Source organism: Solanum pennellii, chromosome 9, assembly GCF_001406875.1.
Source record: "Solanum pennellii chromosome 9, SPENNV200".
Classification (NCBI taxonomy): domain Eukaryota; kingdom Viridiplantae; phylum Streptophyta; class Magnoliopsida; order Solanales; family Solanaceae; genus Solanum; species Solanum pennellii.
The window spans coordinates 67,819,824-67,842,149 of record NC_028645.1 but is presented as its reverse complement, the minus strand read 5'-3'; the positions used below and the strand labels follow the sequence as shown (position 1 = coordinate 67,842,149).

At 32.3% G+C, this 22,326-nt stretch overlaps 1 protein-coding gene across 1 annotated transcript; it reads left to right on the top strand.

Moving 5' to 3' along the window:
• Positions 1-5,294: 5,294 nt before the first annotated feature.
• On the top strand, positions 5,295-6,159 carry LOC114074065. The gene is made up of 2 exons (XM_027911974.1): positions 5,295-5,624; positions 5,863-6,159. Exons 1-2 carry the CDS (start codon positions 5,295-5,297, stop codon positions 6,157-6,159), a joined length of 627 nt encoding a protein of 208 aa, XP_027767775.1.
• Positions 6,160-22,326: the final 16,167 nt, after the last annotated feature.

Genomic DNA, 22,326 nt, shown 5'->3' with positions numbered 1-22,326 from the left:
CTTCTAAAATCTCAAGACTGTGTGATATGTGTTGCTGCAATCATATTTCATATTAATACACTTATTTGAGACTTTTTATTTGTTTGATTTTCTCTAATAATTGTTTTTGTTCTTTGTCATGTTACAATGTCATGCCTTCCTGATTATTAAAGTGTGGGAGTAGTATATATATGTTGTATCCATATGTGGATGGAATTATATGTTGTGAACACGGATAGCCCAGACGCGACCCAAGTTGTTGGGCTTAGGGCTAAACCACGAAAAGGCTCAAAAATTAAACATCAAACAATATTATTACTTGAGATCTAGGTTAAGTTTTTGTCCTGAGTACCAATGTGTACTTGTTTGCTTACTTTCTTTCTTGGCTACACCTCAAATGACAACCTCTAGTAATAGGTGGTGATGGAAGGATCGGATCGGAAGGAACACACTTGTAGCCGCATTGACATTCTTCAGACAATCATGTGTCTCCTCAATTTCTCTTATGTACCAACTCGTTTTGCCTCTATGATCTATAGGTTGTTGTTTCTCTATGTTTGAGTATTGTAGGCACACTAGTATTAGTGTCTACCTGTGTCCTTAGAATAAAAAAGGCAACAAGNTCCTTAGAATGAAAAAGGCAACAAGAAAATCAGCTACTTGGTTTCCTTCTCTGTAGCGGTGAGTAATTTGGATTCCAACCCTCTTCTTGTAGTTAATGATGTGTCAACAATCTGCTTCAGATTCAGGTAGAAAGTGTGTTCCTTTGTCACCATGTTGGTTGTGCATTGAGTCATGTCCTAAGTATGTCCATTGAAAAAACACTGTTTTACTCCAAACTAAGCTGCAATAGCTTCAACACCATTTTGGTTATGAATCAAGTCCAGCCCAATATAGATACTAATGCCATACAAGTCGTTATTGATCTGACAAGAGTTATTGGGCTGAGAACGAGCAATAGGATCAGGTTAATTTGGAATCTGGGCTAAGTAATAGTAAAGAAACGGTTCCATAAAAAAGGATAGTGATATGTGATTTTGAGATTATGCAAATTTTTGAGAAACATGTTTAGTCCTATCATCCCCTTTCTATGAGTTCTGCTTCTCATCGCTTTCTTCTACTTGTGTTCTTCAATTTCCATTTTTGTTCTTAAATTTCTTTGTAATTCCAACTACAAGTTAGTGAAATACACTTGTCGGTTGTTTCAAAACAAACACAATTCAAATTCAAACGACCTACAATGAAGCGTCAAAAATGGGATATTATCATATATACCTAGTCCACTCAAAAAATAAAGGCTTGTTGTTCGATACAATAACAAGGATGAGTCCATAATGGGATAAAACTTTAAAGTCACAAACAAACCAGATAAACATTCCTAAGAACTTATAATTCTGTTACATGGGCATAGTGATGTAATTTCATTGCTTTAGAGATGTATTCCTAACCCCTGCTTCATTAGACAAAGACATAATTAGTGTCACACTCCGAGTCTACACCTTTGGCGGGACTGGCACTCGAGAACCATTGCTGGCCCCAAGCGAACCCTTGGTCTGACTTACTTACTCAGCTGAAGACTTAAACTCAACAAAGATAAGTTCATGTAATAACTTAAAAAAATAATATCTTAGCCAAAATGGTAACTCAAGTCTTAAAATCTACAACTGAAATTAATAAGACTAAACAACTAATATTATCTTTCTATGAAGCCTCTAAAAATAACTGAGATGGATGTTGGGACAAGCCCCACAACATCCTAGTGAAAGTAAAACTAATACTGAAAGCAATGAAATGGATCCTACGGAATACAAGGAGGCTTACCAACTAACTCTGAAAAACTTATTGGATGTCGATCCTAGCTACCTGTATCTGCATCATAATACGATGCATTAAAACTGGAATCAGTACATTGAATGTACGAGTATGCGAGTTGGAATGCTAACATATAAACATAGGCTTGAATGGAAATTTGAACAACTTACTTGGGTCAAATCAACTCTACAAGACTGAACTCATTATAGAGGAATTTAAAACAAGTGCAATATCAAGAAAAGTCAGTTAAAACATGATATTAACTCTATATGTATGCAAAGATACAATATAACTCTGAGATGTCTGTGTGTATATAAAATACAATTAAATTATGTAGCAGTTTCTCTAATCGACAACCATCACATAAGAGCTATTGTGATGATACATCATTTTGCCTCATGCTTCCAGGTCCTTTTTATACCTTGCCATTAGTATAGAACCTAAACTACTAAGTATATCCACTCGTGTATGCTAAAAAGCACTAAAGGAATCATCTTAAAAGTATTGACCCTTTTCTATCCATGGTGGCTAGATGGTTTATGGGGGCTGTGAGTTGTCTGAACTCTTCCTCATATCGGTGCTCAATACTACTCCAAAAAAAATATAATATTAGCTCTTATGTTTAGAAGCATACTTCCTTCTATGATTTGAGATTATTTCTCAAAAAATTAGCTCAAAGCCTACGTTGGAAATCAATGTTTCCTCTCTTTCTTCATTTATAAAGCGATTACTCTTCTCAGAAAACTAGCCCAAAGGCTCTTTGGAAATCTCAGTTTCCTTTCTTATTTAAATGTGAACATTTTTAATCCTTCTGGAATATTTAGTCCCCATATACTTTTGAAGAAATGAACTTCAAATCTGAACTCTTTACTTAACTTATCGTGAACTTTAAGTGTTAAAACAAATTGAAACATTTGTAAAAGAACTTTGAAATCTTGGATAACTTTTCTTGACCTGAATCTTGACTTTACTTCACTTTGAATTGACCCTTCGTTATCGTTGATTTGAATTATGAATTCAAGGATTATGATTTGTGATAGGAAATGCCTCATCATGTTTAGAAAAAGATCAACCTACCCTTCTAAAATCCAGATTGGCCAATTCTTTAACCGAACAGACCAACTTACAAAGGGTATAACTTACTCATACGAACCATATCTTGAAATACACCTAACTCATCCTGAGATGGGAGTTATGACCGGTTGAAGTTGACCAAAAACTCATTTTTTCTAACTCAAGTAAATATCCATTTAATTATTTCCAAAAATGCCTATTTCCGGTTCTAAGCTTCTTCCTAACCATTTCTAAAATTGTGAGATGTTACAACTAGATAATTAATAATGTGATAAGAGCGAGATAGAGAGAGAGGACTAACCTCATACTCATATATTTCCTAGATGGAATCGATAGAGCAGGGGCACTACAGAAGCCTTAATCAAATGGAATCTGCAGAGAAGTACAATTAATCATGTCGATCTTCTAAATTGAAGGAAGGTTGTCAACACTGTAATGACCAATTTTTGGCAGTTTCTAAGTTCAAGAATTTCAAGGTACTCTAAATTCAATATTAACGACAATGTTTGATGATTCTCAAAATCATTCAAACACAAGGAAATCAACAATGGTAACTTCAAAAAACCAAATGGTAGATAGTGGTTGCCGCTCAAATCTAGAGCAATTAAGTAAGATAAATTCCCAGTATCTCTCTATAGATAATCTTGTGGAATGTTCATCGAAAGGATTCTAAATTTGGTCTTCTTAACATTTCAACAGATAATTGTTTTATACTGGTATCACATGCAAGAAGATGCCTTAGACTCTGCATATCTCCAATGTCAGCTAGCAGTGTTTGTAAAGATTAATAATAACTAATGTCCAAGTATTCAAGGGATTTTATCTGGCATGTGCTGCTCAGAAGACCCATAATCTTTTTGCAACAATACAAAGATAGACCATTTAGTCTATCCAATTTTCCTGTTGATGGATAGATCTTCTCAAAACTTGAGCAATTCTGAAGCACCAAAGTCTTGAGATTTCGTGAACTGTTGAAGTTTAGAATACTTTTGAAGAGTTTGCAATTCAACTTCTTGACACTTCTACAATACTAAAAGTAAACAAAATAACTTCTAGTAAGATTTTCTTTCACTTAGTTGCAATAAAGCAAAACACGTGAAATTGCAGAATCGAGTAATGAACCTACAAATTCAAACCAAATTCTTTGATATTACTCTCATTTATATTCAGAAAAAATTACAAGTTTCTCAGCTGAAAATTTTGATAGTATAAATTTTAACGGATGTTGTTTCCAAGAGAATCATCTGAGCTCCCTAGACAACAGCTAAAAATCTCCACTCATATGAAACTTGCCGTCTATTGCAACCACCCTGAAATGCATTGCTGCTCAAGTTCACACCCTTTAATGTTTTCATTCTACCACCACTACTTCCACATTTTTGGAACCCTGAATTTTAGTAAAACGAAAAAGTACCATAAGACCATGTTAACTACAGAAATTAAGAGAGAAAAATTTGTTACACAAATTGAAGGACAATGAGTACGTTACCTGCTTTGAACTTAATAGGAAATATGTATCATCAAACACGATTTAGATAATTGTTAAATGAGAGACTGTTTATTTTTTTATAATTTTGCATTAGAGAGTTTTTAGACTTAAGTAAATGCTCATTTCAAGTACACAATGGCTGGCAAAAAACAATTGATAATTTACTAACCAAAATAAAGATAAAGATAAAGAAAGAATTCTTGTGACGACAATAGAAATCATTAAAAAATGTTTATCATATTAAATTTAACCAAGTATAACCAAGATAAAGATAAAAGAGTTTAGTGACTTTATTTCTATTACAATCTACCTCATGAGTTGTTAATTGATGTTGAGTTGACATGATGACATGGTTGCTGATGTATTTTTTGTTTTTAATGGATATACATTCCTGTTTTAGTTTTTTAGCTTTGAGTTTCCTAGTCTTTAGGCATATGTAGAGTTGTTGGTAGACTTAGTGCCTACTTATTAGGAAGATTCTATTTTTGTAGTTACTGCATTATTTACTACATATTGTTAGGAGTTCCTTCTATTTAAACATTTCTTCTTTCAACTTAATGTAACATCTCTCTTTTTCTTCTTCTGTCGTATGTTTTTTCTTTAGTTGTTAACACCAAAAAATTGATATCAGAGCCCTCTTATTAAGGGACTTGTGAGTGTAGTATGAGGGGACCATCAATAAAGTCCCTACCTGTTTCCTTGAAAAGCCATCAGAAACATGAATTCGAAAAACTCTCCGGGTTCTTCTGCTATTTCTCCACCAATGTTTTGTGGAGAGAACTAATCTCTGGAACTAGTTGAGGAGGATTACATAATATCTGTTTTACCAAGTAATCGAGCAATGACTCAGGTCAAGCTTAACAAGTAAAGGAAGACAAGAAAATCCAACGCAAAATCTTGCTTATATGCTGCACTATCACCTACAACTTTTCCCGGAATCATGCCGTTGGAATCAGCAAAAGCAATCTGGGATTTTTTAAAAGAAGAATACCAAAGAGATGAGCGAATCAAAAGTATGAAAGCTATGAATATCATTAGAGAATTTGAGGTACAAAGAAAGAAAGATTCTGAAAATGTCAAAGAATACTTAGACAGGCTTCTTAGCATTGTGATAAAGGTAAGAATGTTGGGAAATAAGTTTCCTGATAGCAGAGTTATTGACACGCTTCTTGTTACATTACCTGAGAAGTTTGAACCAACCATTGCTTCCATAAAAAATACCAAGGATCTGTCAAGGATAACTTTGGCAGGATTACCAAATGCATTGCAGGTACACGAGCAAAGAAGGTTAATAAGACAGGAAGGATCGGTAGAAGGTGCACTTCAGGACAATCGGCAAAACTATTCTTGAAAAAAAACAAGAAAATCAAAGGGAAGAAGAATTATGCAGAAAATAGTCTGGTTTCCGTTAGTACTGGAAGTAGCTACAATTCAGGCAGCAACAGAGGAGAAAAATTCCCCCATGTCAATATTGTGAAAGGAAGAATCATCCTCACTTCAAATGCTAGATAAAGCCGTATATGAGATGCCAAAATATCAAAAACTTGGGCATGATGAGATCATCTACAAAGAGAAAGGACGACAACAACAAGAACAAGGAGAAGCTCAAATTTGTTGCATCAAGTTTTGCATCTACTATTTCAAGTGACAGTTGTCTTATTGATAGTGGTTGTACAAACCACATGACTAGTGATGAAAAGCTTTTCGAAAGGCTTGATAAAACAACAACATCAAGAGTCAGGATTGGAAATGGAGAATACCTCCCTACAAAAGGAAAGTGGACTGTAGCTATTGAGATTATATAGGCACAAAATTTATTTCTGAAGTTCTATTTAATTCTGAACTTGATAAAAATTTATTAAATGTTGGACGGTTACTTGAAAATGGGTTCAAATTACTTTTTGAAGATAAGGTGTGTCTGATCATTTATCCAAGTGGTGAGGAACCATTTATATTAAAATGCAGGGAAAAAGTTTTTCTTTAAATCTAATGGATGAAGAACAAATGGAATCCAACTTAGTCCGGTGTTGGAGAAACATGGAACAAACGGTTGGGTCACTTTCACCACAGGGCACTTTTGTATATGAAAAAAAAAGGGTTGGTAAAAGGTTTACCTTCACTTGAACAAAAACTCCCAAGTTGCGAGGCATGTCAACTTGGTATGCACACGAGATCGCTATTCCCAAAATAAACTTGGAGAGCGACTGAAAATTGCTGCTAATTCATATAGATCTCGGAGGCCCCCAAAGAACTCTATCATTGAAAGGAAATAGGTACTACATGATTTATATTGATGATATAACAAGGATGTTAGATATACTTCTTAAGATTAAAATCGGAGGTTGCTGATGTTTTTTTGAAAATTAAAAGCCTTGGTAAAAATCAAAGTGGCTGCAAACTACAAGTGCTCAAATCAGATAATGGGACTTAGTCCACTTCAGATCAGTTCAAAAACTTTTGTAAAGTTGCTGGAATAGAGCATCAACTCACTACTCCATATACTCCTCAGAAAAATGGAGTAAGCGTAAGGAAGACTACGACCGTCAAGGAGATATCAAGGTGTATGTTGCATGAGAAAGAGCTTCCCAAGGAGTTATGGGCAGAGGCAGCTAATACTGCTGTATTTTTGTTGAATTTGCTGCCTACAAAGGCAGTGACTGGTCAAACACCTTTTGAAGCATGGAATGCTTACTAACCTTTACAAAAAAATCTCAATATTTTTGGTTGCTTATGCTTTTCTCACATACCTTAGCTGAAAATGGATAAACTTGACAAGAAGGTAGAACCTAGAATTTCATTGGCTATAGCTTTGCAGTAAAAAGCTTACAGAATTTTCCGATCTGAAAATGGAAAATGTTTGGTATACAGAGATGTGGAATTTTTATAACAAAAGAAACCAGATTAGGATGGAGAAAAACAAGAAAGAAAAGCTAATGAATTGCACAATTTTGAGGAACGAGTTGATAATCCTCCCGTTCGAGGAACTAGATAACTTTCAAGTATCTATCAAAGATGAAATGTAGTCGTATTTGAACCTGCTGGATATGCAAAAGTTGATAGGATGTTTGATGTATCTTACAGCAACAAGACCACATATATTGTATGATCTAAGTGTTCTATCCCAATTCTTGAATTCTCCTAGTGAATTGCATATACAAGCTGCAAGAAGAGTACTTCAGGGTACGGTTTTATTTTTGGTGCTGGATACCTTTCTTGTTGTTCCAAAAAACAAGAGATTGTTGCTCAATCAATTGCAGCAGCAGAATTCATTGCTGCTACAGCACCAGGCAATCAAGCTTTATGGATAAAGAAAATCTTATGCGATCTTGGGATGGAAATGAAGGAAAGCACTAAAATATGTGTGGGCAACAAAGTTGCCACTGCTATTTCTCACAATCCAGTTTTTCATAGAAAGACCATACATTTCAATGTGACGCTATACTTTCTAAGAGAAGTGCAAGGGATGGTTTAGCGAATCTGGTATATTGCAGAACGAAAGAGCAGGTGACTGATATTTTTACAAAAACTCTTCCGGCAAGCAAATTTGAGTTCTTCGGAAAGGGACATGGAATTTGCAGCTCTTGATGCAAGGAGAAGTGTTGAAATCTACCTCTTGAGTTATTAATTGATGTTGAATTGGCATGATGACATGGCTGATGATGTGTTTTCTATTTTCTAAATATAAATATTTCAGTTTTAGTTTTTTAATTTTGAGTTTCCTAGTCTTTAGGCATGTTGAGTTGTTGGTAGACTTAGTGCCTAGTTTTTTTTCCAGTTACTGAATTATGTACTACAAAATGTTAGGAGTTCCTTCTATTTAAACATTTCTTCTTTCAACTTAATATTATGTCTCTCTTTTCTTCTTTTATTGTATGTTTTTTCTTTAGCTGATAACACCAACAATTTCCTTGTACAACAACACGGATTTCTTGAGGTCTGATTAGTCTACTCTGTTTTACAAAGTTATGAGTTTAATCCATGTGAATTATTTCTCTTCCCATATCCCGCACCCAGGGGCGGATACATGTGCAATCTAGGGGGTTCACTCGAACCCCCTACGTCGAAAAATTAAACTGTATATGTAAGATCAATTTCTGGTTTTATGAGTATATTAATCAAAATGAACCCCTAAATATTAAAGAGAAGCATCGCGTAATGAATAAGGGGTTCAAGTTCCGCCTGGAATGGCCGAGTTTGATTCTCACTCTGTGCATATTTTTTTCACCTTTTTTTTTACTTTAAAAAGGCTGAGACGTTTTGGGCCCAGATTCCAAAACAAATGAAAAGGCTTCACTGGTTAAATGTGAAGCTTTATCCTTTTTATTTTTTACTATTCTCTTTTCTCAATTTGTCTTTGTTTAAAATTTATCAGTCACATTCTTTGTAATTTTTTCCTTTATTCTTCAACTAGGTAGTCTACCTGCGGACATAATAAATCTTTCTAAACTTGTGAACAACTTTACCAATGATCGACTATTATAAGAAAAAAGTAAATTTTTGTAGGTTTTTAGAAAATTTATAGACAAATTACATGATTTGACGTTATCTCATATCTCAAAAATTATTAATATACAATTAATGATTAGAAATATCTTGATATTTAATTATTTTTATCTTTTACAGAATTTATCATATTATATGTTTTATGATATAATTTTCTTGTTAAAATTGAGTCATGTTTTTATGTAGCCATTAAAAATCTTTTTTTTATACATGAAATATAGAATCTAATAGTTTTATGGGTATCATAACTCCTTGTGTAAAAAAATTTTGTGAAAGTTTTTGATAATCAATTTAGTTATAAATAAGTTATGTCCGTTAAAAAGTATACACCGCAACAACAGAAATAATATTTTTAGAGACAATCTACTTGTTTGAGGTCAGATGTTTCTCACTTTTCGTTATTATTACTTTGTTATTCTAAAAAAAATTATAGAAGGAGAAAAATATATTTGAAACAACAACAAAATAATATTGTTAACCCTTATAGAAATTCATTCTTCATTAAACTACAGAGGCCATTCTGAATTCTTCATCAATGTAACTTTATGACTTTTTAGGAATATTTATGTATGATTGTTTCATTATGAAAGTATACAGAGATGAAAATGTTTTATTCTGGACTCATGTTAAAGAAACATTCTCAAACATTAAAAATTAAAAATGAGTCTAACTTAGATAATTTGAACGCTTAACAATGACTTGAGGAATGAAGGACAACGAATCTATGTTAACAAACTTATCTTCTTTAACTTAAAATATTACTTTTATTTGTAGGTTTTGTTTCATATTTTTCAAATTAAGATTGACTAAAATAGTCACATCTTACGTCAAAAATATTTAGAAGATTGAATGAGAAATGAAAATAAACATTAAAAGGATGAAGATCTTTGTCATAGTGGCATTATATACATGCCAAAAAAAAAAATCAATTCAATTGTAAGGAGACAACAAAAGAGCGAGAAAAAACATACAATAAAGGGAGTAAACTATGATATATCCAATGATGATAACAAATCATTTTCACCAAAAAAATTCCTATATTTTGAAATAAGATACCTCCACACTAATTGACTAACACTTCAATAAACTTTCAATCATTAAAGTACTCATAATATCCACATAAAAACAAAAAAATATGCACATGCATCGTTATTAACTCTCAGATGATTTTCTGAATAACACAAAATCACATCCTTGTTTGTGAAGGAATAACGTTTTTGATGAAGAAATTTGAGAATTGTAAGGGCTTTTTTAAGGTACCTTCAATAATTTCAGACGCGAAAACTTTCTTGAATATTCTATTAACATTTGTTATTGAATCTAACTAACAAATACTTATAACAATAACTTTGCATAAATATAAAAATCAAAGTTTAAAACATATATTCAAAAAACAACAACTAATAATATAAGCATAAACTAATGATTGTAAAAAATTTACTAGAATATGCAACAATAGAATGAAACAGAATGAAAAAAGTTGAGCCCACGGAATGCAAAGTATAGTCCTCTATTTATAGAAAACAAAGAGTAGTCTAAAAATGTGGTTATTGTTTCTTATCGGAAAAGTCACAACCTTTTTGAAAAGTTACAAGCCTCCAGAAAGGTCACAACATTTCATAAAAGTTGCAACTCTTCACAAGTCACAACTCTTCATGGAAAAAATTTACAAATTTTCATAAAAGTCATAACTTTTCATGAAAAAGGAAGGCTAGTTTTGGAAATAAAATAAATTTAAAGAGAATGTTGGTTTGTAGTGGCACCACTTAGGCGACCTAGGGTTCTCTTTTATGTATATAGTAGGTAAATTGCCCGCGCTTCGTGTGGTGGTTAACTACGTCAATAATATATCTTTGAACATGTACTAATATAAATGTTTTCGAGAAGGTCCAACCTACGATAATTTTTAAGAATATTTTATCATAAAAATACTGAATTGTTTTTTGTAATCTTAAAACGAAAAATATTTGATTCTATGTTTTTATGAATTTTGTTATTAATTCTACATTTTAAATGTAGTTGTTCATCACCAAAGTCTTTAGAAAAGATATGTAATTGCTTCATTGTCTATATATGTATATTTTCAAAAATTTATAAAAAAAAATTATTCATCAATTGCGAGAATTTTTCTCCTATTCAATGCCTCAACATGTAGAATTTAAATATTATACATCTTATATAATTATTTGTGTACTTGATAAGTTAATTAAAATAGAAAAATGCATCCCTTGAAGTTCTATTAAATAACGTATGTCGTTCAAATAATTATTAAATTCTTTTCATGCCCCTTATTCAAATCATATGCACTCGATGACGCTACTTTGATAGCCAAAAGGAATATTTTGTTGTTTATGTTTCGATCAATATAGTTAAAACTTAATTATGTGGAGGAATTTCAATGTACAATTTATAAGAAAATAATTGTTTCTTTTACATTTGATTAATATAGATTTATTCTACTTTGAGGGGTAATTCATTGGCTCCAACCCAACATTTAAACCCCAAACGTTTGATTAATGTGGAGCACAATACTTACCGTCCCACTACATTCCTTTATTTTTTGGATCTCACTAATCGATTAAATGACTCGATAAGATAGAAAATTGAATAAATAAAACACCAAGGTAGTGTGGAACCACCATATCGTTTGAACACTCAAAGTCCCTTCTTAGACATCCCATGGATCTTTTAGCCACTAAAACTCTATAAAAATCAAGCTCATTTATTTTTGTACTTTAAGAATTTTCATATAAATGACATGAATAGTCTAATAATTACATCAAACTCTTGATTAAAATATTTTTACTTCAAAACAATGATCAAAAGAATAAACATAAGCAAAAATATTTAAAACATGTACTCAAAAACAAAAAGTAATAATTTAAGCATAAATTTATTATTGTAAAAAGCATAACAGGATCTGTAATAATAAATGAAACATAAAGGAAAAAATCTAGCCCACTTATTGGACATTGTCCCCTTAAGGAATTTTTTTCATTCTAGTACCCGAAGTTTAAAGGAATATATCTTCTCAGGACAGAACGATTCTATTCACCAGTGTGTTGATAGAAAAACAATGGTGTCAGTGAGCCACTCAACAGGTGCAAAGGACATGTATTTTCGTTATTTTAAAATTAGAGGAAATCCCTCAATTTATAGCCTACAAAGGGTAGCTTGAATGAATGTTTATTGTGTCTTATCGGAAAGGTCACAACTCTTTGGACAAGTCACATTCTTTCATAAAAGTAATAATTTTTCACTAAAGTTGCAACCCTTCATATAAGTCGCAACTCGTCGTAAAATTTGCAACTCTTCATAAAAGTCACAACTCTTCATAAAATTTGCAACTCTTCGTATAAGTCAGAAATTTTCATAAAAAGTCACAACTTTTCATAAAAGTCACAACTTTTCATGAAAGGAAAGACTAATTTTGAGAATAATTAAGTAAAAAGTGAATCCTGGTTTGTAGTGGCGCCAAATAAGCGGGCCTAAGGTTCTCTTTCATATAAATATATGATATGATGATGATACATATACATACATACATACATACATACATANATATATATATATATATATGTATATATATATATATATGATTTTATAGTTTTTCACATAGTGCTCTTTCTATGTACAAAGTTGAAGAGATGATGAATTTTACTTAAATTTTAAATTTAGTTTAAAAACTATTTATATAAAATAAAGTAAATTAAATTTAACCGAATGAAAAAATATGAAATTTTTGTTAATTTTTTAACAAAATCTATTTAATTAAATTTTCTTTCTTTAATTTCATTGTACTTTTTCAATTTTATTCTAAGGAGATGAAATTTAAACTAATCTTATTTAATTTATTGATTATTTGTTTTTTTTTTTACAAATGACTAACCTAGTAAATGATTTAAATGAACTAGAAAAATGTTGATGTCATTTATTTATTTCTTGAATATGTCAATTTCAATTCCTTTTATAAGATCTTGGTGGTTTTTATAGTAACATATGATTGAGAGGCAACTATTTAGTATTTTCTTAATAAAATAACAAAGTAAAATAAAACACAGGTAAATTTAAAGAAAAAAAAGGTACAAGACTTTGAAAAAAGAAACTCGATGGAGCAGGGTAAAAAGTACGAAGAACCTAAATGCAGTATCACAAGACATGTTAAATTTAGCGAGTAAAGACTAATATTTTTCTTTTCCATCTCATGTGTTTATTAATTTATACGTCGAACCCCCTTAAGAATATTGTGGCTCCGCGACTGCTCGAACAAGATCATGCATCACCAAATAACCCACAATCGCTTTTGAGCAAGTTCCTTTAGACTAAGATTGAAATTGCACTTTCGGAATAAAAACTACACATAATTAATGTTTTGGTAACTTCATCCTCAAAAAATCCATGGAAGGCGCAAACGATTTCAAGGAAAATACTCTGAGCATCAAAATCAAGTCCATTAAAGCTTATCTTGAGAATCTTTTGAATATCACAATGAGGAACTTCTCTTAGTTTATCTGAATTCGTATCTCCATTCTTCTATGGATCTCCCTTACAAATGTGACCTCATAATACATCATGACAGCCCACCTGAATATTTGATTTTATTTTATACAAGCTCAACATATTCTTGTGGTGGAGAAAGACTGTTTAAGTATGACAAGAAAAGTTGTTGATCGTGATTTAAAAGTTTGGTCCTTTATCTCTCATTTCCTCTAAGCCGGCATATCAAATGTTCATCTTGGGTTGTAATAACTATTAAACTATCAAAACCAAACCACTTCTATCTCTTGTTAAGGATTCTAATTGTCTCATATGATCCACATCATCCAGAATAATTAAACCTTCTTTCATTTAAGTCTTGCTTTGATTAGATTAATGCATTCAAAAACATTGCCAACTTTGACGCTTAGTGTTGAGGATTTGATTTAGTATTTTGTGTTGTATCTTGACAAGACCAAATGCTTTCGCTTCTAATCTAACTTCTGAAAGGAAGAAAGGATTCCGAAGTGTTGAAATATTCGGTTGTAGATGGCTTTTGCCACAGTTGTTTATCATATTCCATTGACACGACATATATTAACCATGCGAACTTCATCTACACATTCACTTTGGCTTAAGTTGGAATACAGTTACACCTCAATGCTTTAAGAATATTTTGGGTAAAAAAAGAGGTATAACAATTGAAAGTGGTTGGGATTGAAGGTTTATTTTCTTTACCAACAAAAAGGTGCAGGCACAAGTTGGGAAAAATGAATCACACAACTCACAAGGTGGTCACACTAACATAGGTTCAAACAAAATGGTTAACTTGCAAAAAAGTCGCCCATGATCCTTTTTCACATTTAAAAGTACCAAATCATTGGAATTGGCACTCAGACACAATTTCAAAACAACAACTCTACATGTAATACCCTATAATTAAACCCTATTATTAAATTAGAGCAATTTAGTCATTAGTTTTAGTTAAAAACAAAAGGAATTGGAATGGGCTTTAGCCCCATCTCACGTGCAAATATATTTTTAACAAAAGGGGTTTCATGTCTGCTATACCTTTGCAGTTATAAGTATGAAGGAGCACGAAGATAGTCATCACACGAAAGAAAAATAAAGAACTGAACCTGTGAACTTATAAATATGGATTTCAAAGTATTTTATTTCAGTTCATTGACATGCCTATTATGTATTATCAGGGATTGGGTTAATGTGACATTGATAATTCGAATATGAATTTCAACTGATTTCAATATGAGAATACCCATGAACAAAGGAAGATTTTTAATCTAACCCTAAGATACTCTTAGTCTCACTAGTGAGTTATATTGTGATTCTTTAATAGTGAATTAGTTATATAAAGTTTCAAACAGAAATAAAATTATGCCTCTTTGTTGGTGGAAATTGAATGACTGGCAGACTAGTTAATAAATATGAGTTGACGAATGAGGGTGAAATGTAACCTTGGGGATTGGGTGTTGTAAATTAGTTATGAAATGCTCTATCAAGGAGATTTAACACAAGATTTATATGACATGAATTTAGGTGATAGAATGAAAGTTGTACAAATTACTTGAAGTGATAAATTTGGTATTTCAACACGAATACTGTGAGTAGAAAACTTACCACACTTTATGTATTATAACTCGCATGATTTTCACATGGTTTATAAAGTAAATGTGTTACCGAATATTTTGTACTTGCATGTGGTGTTGAATCAATATTTAACACCCCTCTTGATTCAAAATTACAAACTCCATGTTTCTGCGGGAACTGATCATGCTTGGCTTGTGGGAGTGCCTTGGTGAGAACATCTGCAGTTTAATCCCTTGTATCGCAAATCTTCAACTCTATATCACCTCTTATTGTGTGGTCATGAATGAAATGATTACAGATGTCTATGTGCTTTGTTCTGTTGTGAAAAGTCGGGTCCTTTGTCATTTCAACTGTTGCTTTGATATCGCGGAATATTTCTATCTCACCCTCTTTCCGATAGAAACATCAACTAACATTCTTCGTAACCATACGGCTTGACAGGCTGCTGAAGTTACAGCAACATATTCTGCTTCCAATGATGGTAATGCAACCACATCCTGCTTCTTTGAACTCCAGGAGATCACTACAGACCCTAAATTGAACACATTTCCAGAAATACTCTTTCTGATATCTATACTTCCTGCCCTGGCATCCCAATCACTATCACTCAAGCTGAAATCTGCATTTTTGGAGTACCAAATTCCGAAGTAAAATGTCCCAACAACATAACGCAAAACTCTTTAGGCAGCACCAAGATGTTGCTTGGTAGGACTATGCATATACCAAGACAACAATACTAACAGAAAACATAATAACATGACGAGCATGTGTTAGGTAGTTCAAACTTCCAATCAAGATTCTGTAGTGACTAAGATCAGCGAGATCTGTGCCATCTTCAAGGTGAAATTTTTCTTGCATTCATGGGCGTGGCAGACGCTTTACAATTATGCATACCTTACTTGAACAAGAGGTCTTTTGCATACTTCGTTTGTGAAAGAAAAATACCATCTTCTACCTGTTTCACTTGAAGACCAAGAAAGTATGGCAAAACACCTAATCTGACATTTCAAACTCCTTCATCATGAAAGATTTAAATTCAAAAAATAAAGTTTCACATGACCGGCCCCATATAGATAATGTCATCCAAGTAGAGACAAACTACCAAAAAATCACTTGTACCGTGTTTCTTTATATACAACGTAGGCTCATTCTCGCTCCTTTCAAACCTATTCCTCAGGAAGTACGAGTCAATTTTGTTGCACCATGTCCGTGGCACTTGTTTTAGCCCATAAAGATCCTTCTTGAGCTTGTATACTTTGCCCTCATTGCCACTAAAACAAAAACCCTTAGGTTGGGAAACTTAAACTTCCTCTTTCAATTTCCCATTTAAAAATGCAAATTTAACATCAAAGTGATAAATAGGCCAGCTCATTTTAGAAGATAAAGATAAGAGTATTCTCACCGTTTCAAAGCGAGCGACAGGTGAAAACGTCCCATCATAATCAATACCTTGATGTTGTGCATATCCTTTAGCTGCAAGCCTTGATTCGTAATGTTGTATGCTCCATCTGGGTGACGCTTGATTTTGAACACCCATTGAGTCCAATGAGTTCCTTTCCTTCCGCTAGATTCACCAATTCCCATGTTTGATATATTCTGCTCAATTGCTTGCATCTCTTTTAACATTGCATTTTTCCATGCTTGACTTTCTACAGCTTCTTTGAAACAACTGGGTTCAGTAACATACAAAGAAAAATAACAATTTTCATAAATCTCCCTTAACGATCTGAATTTCGCTGGTGGAGTCTCGCCGGAAGAATCACTTGAAGAAGAACTGCTGCAAGTTCCTTAGTGGGTTAAGCTGTGATCACTTGCTGGAGCAGAGGTTCTTGATTGATGAGTATCACAACTGCTACTTGTTGGAGAGAGCTGGATGCATTCCCTGAAACAGAAACTGTTGATCATCTTGTATTCCTAAGATACTTAGAACAAAACTTTGAAGAACTTGATAAGAACATTTTCACAAGTAGAAAAATAAAACTAGTAGAGAAACTAGATCAGAAACAAATTATAAAATTATAGAAATATTTTTCTTAAGGAAGAATTGTTGTCAATATGTGTTTAAAGAATCTTACTAATTCCAAAAAACTTTGCAAAAACACAAACTTACAAAAGTTTAATAAACCAGTAAAGAACAAAAATCAATTCAGAGATCTAAAATCTGTAACACCATACCAGAATTTGGAAAAACAAAAAGAAGATCATGCAAACTAAATGCATAGTGTCCCCTTAATGAAATTATTACCCTCTAGTATCCGATGTTTGATTTGGAATATGTCCTCCCGGGATAGAATAATCTCAATCATCAGTGTATTGATTTCCAAAATGCTGGTGGCAGCGATCCACACAATGACAGTAAAATACACTTAGAATAATAGATTTAGTAGTAGTAGAAGATGTCAAGAAATTCTATATTCTATATCTTTTTAAAATGAGAGAAAACCCTCAATTTATAGAAAACAAAGGATAGTGCGAAAATGTTCTTATTGTGCCTTACTGGAAAGGTCACAAACCTTCGGAAAAGTCACAATCTTTCAGAAAGGTCGTCACCTTTCATAAAGTCACAACTTTTCATAAAGGCATAATAAATATATTGGACCCTAAACATGACTTGAGATGTTAACTTTGACCTCCAACTTTCATAATGCTCAAACAGACACTTTAACTATCCAACTTTTAAATAAATAAACATGTGAGTCCTACATGTCAAAATACACGTAGGACGCCACGTAGGACAAAAAATTATATGTAGGATGACATGTAGGACATGTGTGTCTATTTGTTCAACTTCATACAAGTTTAAGTGTCTACTTTTGCACACTCAAAGTTGAAGGGCATAAATGTGATTTGGAACCAAGTTAAATGGCATATTTATGTATTACGCCTTTAATAAAAGTCAGAACTTTTCATAAAAGTCGCAACTTTTTATAAAAGTCCTAACTTTTCATGAAAGTCGTAACTTTTCATAAAAATCGCAATCTTTCATAAAAGTCGCAACTCTTCATAAAACACGCAACTCCACCTTTTAAAACCCAACAATCCCCCGCATCAATAGGGAATAACTCCAAGACAAAGAAACGAACAAGTATTTGTACATTACAAGCAAGAATTTATTGCATCTGGATAAGTAGGTTTCGCCTTGGACTTTTGTAGTGAACATATGTGGGATATACTCGGTCAATCGGTAGATGCAATATATTTGAATCGTCGAACTTTGGTGTGTACCCAGACAACCACATGTCACACAATTAACCCTTTACATTTATGATCTTACTGTTGTGTTCATTTCAACAATAAACACCTCCTGGTTTAATGAGTGTATACAGAGATGAACTTTTGACAATCATCCTCTTTGAAGCGTCTTACACTTCACACTCACATAGGTGATTTCTAACTGTGTTATCGTGTAAATACACTATTTGGTTTACTTTGCCAAACTTAGTTAATCATTAAAAACCATTAAGCTTTATTAAATCATTAGCAAGCTTTAATGTTGTATCCTTGTCCCTGAGCATTGTCTTCATAATGAGAATGCATTGAGTTTGTTGACAATGCCGAACCGTCAGTCACAACTTTTTTTCTCCTTGAATCTAGCACTTGGGATCTCTAGTCTGCTAGATAGAGTTACCGCCATGATGACTTTTCCTAAGCCGTAAATCCATTCCCTTAGATGATTTTTAAACTCTCTCTTTTGTTAGACCTCTTTATTAGTGGATCTGACATATTATCCTTTTACTTTACATATTCAATTATGATAATTCCACTAGAGAATAGTTTTCTAACAGTATCATGTCTATGTCCTATACGACGAGACTTTCTATTATACATCATGCTTCATGCCCTACCTATTTCATCTTGACTATCAAAGTGTATGCATACGAATGTCAATAGTTTGGGCCAAAAAAGAATATATATCAAGAAATTCCGGAGTCTTTCAACTTATTAATCGACCTTATTTTGAGCACCTAGCTCAAAGATCATTATAGATCTAGTGATACATGTCTCGTTTGAAATATATCCAAGAGACTGCTCCTATACAAGAATAAATATATATGCACTCGTGGATTTTACTTCATTTGTCTGGTGATCAAATTTGCATTACTGTAACTTTTCAATACTGCTGGATAATTTTATAATGCAAGGCATAATTTTAAGTATTTTTTAAATACTCCAAAACTCTATTTATTGCCATCTAATGATTTTGATTGGGATCACTTGTCAACCGACCCAGATTATTAATAATAAATTTTATATTTGATCTTGCACACTTCATGATATACATCATACTTCCCAATACTTTAGCACAATCCGATTGTGAGTCGCTTTCGCTTCCACTCTTTTGAAATTCAAAGCTCACATGTATTGGAGACTTGACAATATTGACATCCAAATATTTGATTTAGTCAAGTACCTTTTCAGTGCAATTAGACCGTGGAAATGCTAAACATTATGGAGTTTTCAGGATTCTTATACCTAAGATCGCATCAGCAACTCCAAGATTTTTCATTCCAAACTTGCTTTCTAGCATATGTTTAGTAGCATTTAAGTCATTAGTGTCTCTGTTGATGATCAACATATCACTAATATACAAACAAACAATGACCTTTTGATTTTAATGTGATCACATTTATCACTTTCATCATTCTTAAATTCATTTACCAACATAGTTTGGTCAAATTTCTTGTGTCATTGTTTGGGTGCTTATTATAGTCCATAATGTGACTTAACAAGTTCACACATTTCTTTTATTTACAAGAAACCACAAAAGCCTCGAGATATTCCATGTAAACTTCTTCCTCCAACTCTGTTTAAGAGAGTTGTTTCCACATCCAGTTGCAGAATTTGGAGGTCATATACCAAATCTAACTCAATTAACATCCAAATGAATGTCATTCTAGTTATTGGCGAGTATGTATTGAAAATATCTAGAACTTGTTTTTCGCTAAAACAGTATGTGTCGAAAAGATCAAGAACTTGTTTTTGGCTAAAATATTTGACAAAAAGTCTTACTTTATTCGTAAACAGTTCCATCGACTTTCCTTTTCCTATTGAGGATTCAGTTTGATCCCAAAGGTTTATTTCCTGAAGGAAGAAACGTCAAATAGGATTGCTCAAGATTGAACCAATCTCACTATTGACACCATCTGTCTAAAAGGATAAGTCTACAGAAAACACAAGAGATGTACAAAATCGTATTCAAAGGAAGTAGATATCCTTTAACATTTACTACGCCTCTGAATCTCTTTGTTAAGTACATTCTCCTCTTGTTCTTCCCAAGGCCGTTACACCTTTCACTAGACTATTCAAGTCTAAGATTACAGTCCACAATTTTAGGTCCTATTTTTCATTTTAGGAATAGGAACATGGAATTTGGATAGACACCCCCACACTTTGAAATTTTCCAGTTGGATTTCCTTTCTTTCCATTTCTCATATGGAATAGATTGTGTCTTGAACAAACAAAATTGTTTTCTTTCTAAAAAGACAATACTTTTTGTTGTTCCCTTTTGCAGTAAAGATTTTTCCTCCACACAAGTTTTGTGGTAAATCCGAACTTATAAATAATGCATCCATCATTTCTTTCAACATTCAGTTTTTATTAGACTGAGGTGAATAGGGAAACTGTTTTATGGATAATTCCACTTTTCAAACACATTTCTGCAAAATGAGATTTATACTATCCATCTTTTTCACTTCTTATTTTTTTCCCAACTGATTTTCAACATCAATATTATATTGTCTAGACGTTTCTATTGCGTCATCCTTATCGTTCAGCAAATAGACATAATCGTTTCTCATGCAATTGTCAATAAAAGTAACGAGATACTTTTTTCCACCACGAGATGGTATTGACTCATATCACAAATGTCATTGTAAATCAATTTTAAGAAACACAATTATTTTTAACAAGTATAAATATATTTTGGTAGGTTCATACTAGTCACATCATATACTAGTAATAGAGAAACTCAACCACCACAATATCAAATATACTCCAATAATTTTTTTTGGATCTAACATAATACAAAAGTATCATTGAATTTCATATATTTTGCTCAAAAATTAAATTAGACACCAATTCTAATTTTATCTTTATTATAAGCAAAACCTCCCACACATTTTAAATGTGATCTCAAATATATTTTTCAAGTATTTGAAAATAGTTTTTCCACATATTTTCCCAGACTATCAAAATGTCATTGGCAGTATGAAACCTATTTTGAAACTATTATTCTACTAAAGAATTTTAGAGTTTCAATTCTCTTTGACAATGTTTACATAGTGTAAAATTTCATTTCATAGAGGCACAAACTCACCAACTCTAAGTCACTGGTCTTTTTCCTCTATCACAAATACCATTTAGTATTTAGAATGTTTCTATATTACAACGAAATTTATAGAAAATCAGAAGTACTGCACAAACTTAGTCTAATTTATTCAGAGTAGGAAACTACAAAAGTTTTTAATCCACAACAATATGACATAATCAAATTCACAAGGAGTACAAAACTATAAAATTTTTCTTTTTTATTCTCCAATCAGAATTAAACATATTCTTTATCACATAGAAATGTTTTCTTATCAAATAGTCTTCCAACTATAACATTTTGATATACTATTTTATCAAACAAAAATATGCATCTCTTATTTTTGCAAACTAAAAAATTTTAAAGGTAACAATATTTGCCAAGTAGAATTCATTCCACAACACATGGTTTGTAAATTTTTACCAAAGATACACATGATAAAAAATCAAAGATGATAACTCTTAGAAACTATTTTCCTCCTTAGACAAAATAATAAGAAGGTTACCTGGTAATCATTAATTGGAATACCACAAATTTTTTATGTTACATTCTCACTTCGACCTTGATAAATAAAGTAACGAATTATGGAGAAATAATGCATTTATCTTCTACTTCCATAATAAGATTCTCTCAATCAGTAGAATACAAAAAATACTAACAGTATAATAGTTTCTTTAAGATTGTTGTTCATCTTGTATTCCTAAGATACTTAGAACAAACTTTGAAGAACTTGATAAGACACAACAAAGTTTAAGAACATTTTCACAACTAGAAAAATAAAACTAGTAGAGAAACTAGATCAGCAACAAATTATAAAAATATACAAAATATTTTTCTTAAAGAAGAATTGTTGTCAATCTGTGTTTAAAGAATCTTACTAATTCCAACAAACTTTGCAGAAACACGAAGTTACCAAAGTTTAACGAACGAGTGAAGAATAAAAATTAAGTCACAGATCTAAAATCTGTAACACCATACCAAAATTTGGAAAAACAAAAAGAAGATCATGCCAACTAAATGAATAGTGTCCCCTTAAGGAAATTATTCCCCTCTAGTATCCGAGGTTTGATTTGGAATA

Excerpts from the sequence above, each read along its gene's own strand:
- LOC114074065 (XM_027911974.1), top strand. The coding sequence starts at position 5,295 with ATGCCGTTGGAATCAGCAAAAGCAATCTGGGATTTTTTAAAAGAAGAA. Across the intron at positions 5,625-5,862 it reads GATTACCAAATGCATTGCAG|ATAAAGCCGTATATGAGATG; the intron begins GTACACGAGCAA and ends TTCAAATGCTAG.